General features: G+C 37.1%; 1 protein-coding gene across 1 annotated transcript; it reads right to left on the bottom strand.

Annotated features, from left to right (window-relative positions):
- Positions 1 to 1,494: 1,494 nt before the first annotated feature.
- LOC131613592 (uncharacterized) lies at positions 1,495 to 2,496 on the bottom strand. The gene has a single exon (XM_058885249.1). The coding sequence runs from the start codon at positions 2,494 to 2,496 to the stop codon at positions 1,495 to 1,497; it is 1,002 nt and encodes a 333-aa protein (XP_058741232.1).
- Between the last annotated feature and the right edge of the window lie 1,406 nt (positions 2,497 to 3,902).

The following is a 3,902-nucleotide window of genomic DNA, read 5'->3' as shown; positions in this document are numbered from 1 at the left end:
ATCAAATATAAGAACTAAGTCATGCTTCCCACACTTGCAAATGATGTCATCACCTTCAAAAGCTGAAATTTGCCTTCATTCTTCAAAATTCGCACTGGTGCAATTGATTTACACTTTGTGCAAATCTATTTGCATTGCTGAAAAAGGCAAAATCTAGGGCAAAAACAGTTATGCAAGTCGATTGCTTTCTTATGCAAATCAATTTGCACTGATGGCAAAAGCAAATCTGGTGCAGAAACAGCTATGTAAATCGATTTACACCTCATGCAAATCGATTTGCACAGTGAAAATGTTGAAAAATGCCCTTTTTGATGGATATTTTGACTTGGTACCTACAAAACAAAAACATACAAAAGCACAAGGCAATAGTTTTGGTATTTTGGTTAGTAAAACATCATATACAAGAAAAATATTGGTGCTTGATGATTTCTTTGCTGATGAATTGAGCATAACATCACAAGTAGAGTTCTAAGTCAAAACTTCTTGATTGATGATTGATATGCAAATGATGTGTGATCTTAGGGTCAAAAATTGAGGTATGACAAAAAGCAAATTTGACTTTGTTTCAAATCTTTTTAATTTCAAAAGCAAAATTTTGCAAGATAGAATAAATATAAGAATTCCAAGAAATGAGATAAGGCTCAAATTTTATTAATGGAATGGTAGACTGCAAACGGCATGACTCCGTGGATTACTAAAGTTTGAAAATGGTAACTTTAAATGGAAAGGGTACATTGGAATACAATGATCACTAGTCTCCCTAACAACTTTTGAATATCAGGCGTACGCTGACGTCAGTTGAAAGTCTTCAAAAAGCATATTCAGGATGGTCAGGTTATACCGGATGTGGTTACTTGCCATGTTCCCTAACTTTTGCATGGATTGCCTTCGCGGGTTTTTAATCCATCGGGATAATTATTTCCTTTTTGTTTGTCTCTAATTTTTGCCTGGACCTCCTTTTTAGGTTTTCAGTCCACCGAGACGCTCTCTTTTTGTCGAAGTCGCCTTTTTATGGTTTTCAACTTAGCGAGCGTTTTCTTTTTCTTTTTAGGCGAAGTCTTTCTTGACCATATCGGCATTCACAGGACCTGTGCGTCAGCTTGACTTTCTGAGGAGAGAATGAGGAAGGAATAAGACTCTGACTCAGATGTGAATGTGAATATGGTATGATGCATGCAATGCAGAGACTCTTTTTTTAATTTTTCAAAATAACTTAAAATATCTTTCAAGGACTTATTTAAGAAATTGTAAATATAAACACAATATAGTAACTTGAAGAAGAAATTTTATTCATTAATGATAAGGGACAAAGCATCATTGGTACATATTAAAGGGACAAGGGTTATCGAGGGACAATCGAGGGTCATCGAAGTACCATTTCTTTTAATATCCTACAAAGGGACAAGGGACGCCCAAGACATAAAGTTATTTCAAGTGTTACAAGGTAGAAACAAATAGAGAAAGCTAGTAAAATCTTAGAGTGATCATCAATGCTTAGTGAGAAGTATCCATGTCATCTTGAAACTTCTTCTTCTTCTTCTTCAGCTTAACCTTCTCCAACTTCTCAATAATACTCTTCCATGCAGCTTCCTTTGGAGGGAGTGATTTTGCTTCTTGTTTTCTCTTCTTCTCTCTTGTATACTTGGCACTGGTGAGATCCTTTTCCATGAGCCATCCATCTTGGAGGAATAGTTGATCATCTTTTACTTTGATTAGATCACCATAGGATTCTTCCATCATCCCCAATTCAGCTTCAGAATACTCAAACTTCTTCTTCCAATGATCTCTTGACTTCTTCATCTTCCTTAGAGCTTCTTGGAGGTCTTCAGTTGTTGGTGGAGACACAACAGGTGGAGGAGACTTCTTAACAGGAGGTAGAGATGTCCCGGGGAGAATAGGTATCCTAAGTTCAGCAGCTCTTGAACCAACCCAGCTATCAAAGGGCTCAAGTGAGTGATCACCTTTTATCTTCCAATCTTTAATTTTATTTCTATGGCTTGGGTGCCAAGCATTAGCAATCATTTCCCTAAACTCTTTGCTTTCAACTTTTTCTTCAAGAAAGAACCCATCCAATAAAATTTTTCTTGGCTTTTTGTCCATAGGAAACCCAAATTGACGACGATCTAAAATGGGGCTATAGCTAATTCCTCCTTTTGTACCAATAAGGGGCACATTAGGGAAATCACCACAACAATCCAAAGTTTTCATCCTACAAAAGTGATTGTTAGTCCAAACAATATCAGTGTTGGTGAGAGTCATGATCTTGTGTGACCACTTTAGTCCTTTGTGACTCCAAAACTCATGGGTGTCAGGCAGATGAGAGATGTACCAATTGTATAGCAAAGGAGTACAAGAAGTAATCATTCCCTTTCCATAAGAATTTATTAGATGAATAGAGTAGTAAGTGTCCCCAAGCAAGGTAGAAACAGGGTTTCCTTTCATGAAGATCTTAATAGCACTCAAAGTTGTCAATATTTGGAAACAGACACAACCCATAACCAATAGAGCAAATACAGCCTCAAAGTCATCTTCTCTTCTCTCTTGTGACAAGGTGAAGGCTTTTTCAATCAAGAACTAAGCAGACAACCCAGGTAGTCCTTCTTTTGTAACCATGTTCTTCTCAATCTCATCCTTTCTCAAGTGGGTAAACTTTGCAATTTCATGAGGCTTGGGATCTTTTTCCAAACCAGTGAAGGGAATCCTTCCAGTAATAGGCAACCCAATGATGCTTGAGTATTCTTCTAAAGTTGGTAACAATTGATAATCAGGAAAGGTGAAGCAATGATACAAAGCATCACAGAATTGGATCAATGTAGAAAGGATCCCCTCTTCCATCTTAGTCTTGAGGAGATACAATAGTCTTCCATACTTGCTAAAGAACTTGTCTTGATCAACAATCAAAGACCCTAGCTTTCTCAATTCTTTCACCTCTAAACTCTTGAAAGTATATTTCTTGATTTTTCTTCTTTCAAGTTCCATTCCTATAATGTTTACAAAACAAAAAGGTTTCTTTTAATTCCTTGAAAGATATTTTAGTTTTAAAATGCATGGATGAATGAATGTAAACATAGCAAAAACATGGGGTTTAAGGGTTCAACGTCACGAGCATGGAGTTAAAGGTTTACCCGTCCCAAAGGTGTGTACAATGGTTATTTTGTACCTGTAGATCAAGATTCTAAAAGTTCCCAGACTCAAGCAGCTCAACTTGGGGATTATAAACTCTGCAACATACATGCTCATTTGAATAGTATCCCAAGAGAACCTCATCCGAGTGTAGTATCGTGTAACAACCATTCTAGAATTGAATCCAAACACAGTTTCCACACTACGTCCTAATGGCCAAGATTGGTTAAGGTGTTTCTAGGTCCCCAGCTTCTACAACCTAGTTGAATGCAACGATGTATTCCCAACTACATGGTCAACAAAGTTACATCCAAAGAGGCCTCCACTGAGCGATGGATCTCCAATTGACTTCTTTGGGACTACTCCCGCGAGATCAAAATGACTATACCATCTCCTATCATAAGTTTCACTCCAATCCGGGTTAGGATTTATCTCACCACAAGGGGGAATCAAGCCCTTCCCCATTACAACCCAATAAAAGTAACAAATATTCACATAGGAAAATAAAAGACAAAATGTATGTTAAACAAAAGCAATAACAAAAACAAAGGTAGGGTCAATCCTTCCAAAGATACACCAATAATTTGATCAGTATCCCCAGCAAAGTTGCCACTTTTCTGTAGCGATGAAATTGGTGAGACTAAAGCCATGGGAAAGACTTAGCTCATTTGTTTTAAACAGAGTCGCCACCGCACTTTAGCATTTCCAAAAGGAATGGGAGAAAGAGTGAATAAAACCCACAAAAGTTTTTAAAATTAAAACTAATAAACTTATCAGAG

This window comes from Vicia villosa, linkage group LG6 (assembly GCF_029867415.1).
Source record: "Vicia villosa cultivar HV-30 ecotype Madison, WI linkage group LG6, Vvil1.0, whole genome shotgun sequence".
Taxonomy (NCBI): domain Eukaryota; kingdom Viridiplantae; phylum Streptophyta; class Magnoliopsida; order Fabales; family Fabaceae; genus Vicia; species Vicia villosa.
This window is presented reverse-complemented; position numbering and strand designations above follow the sequence as displayed.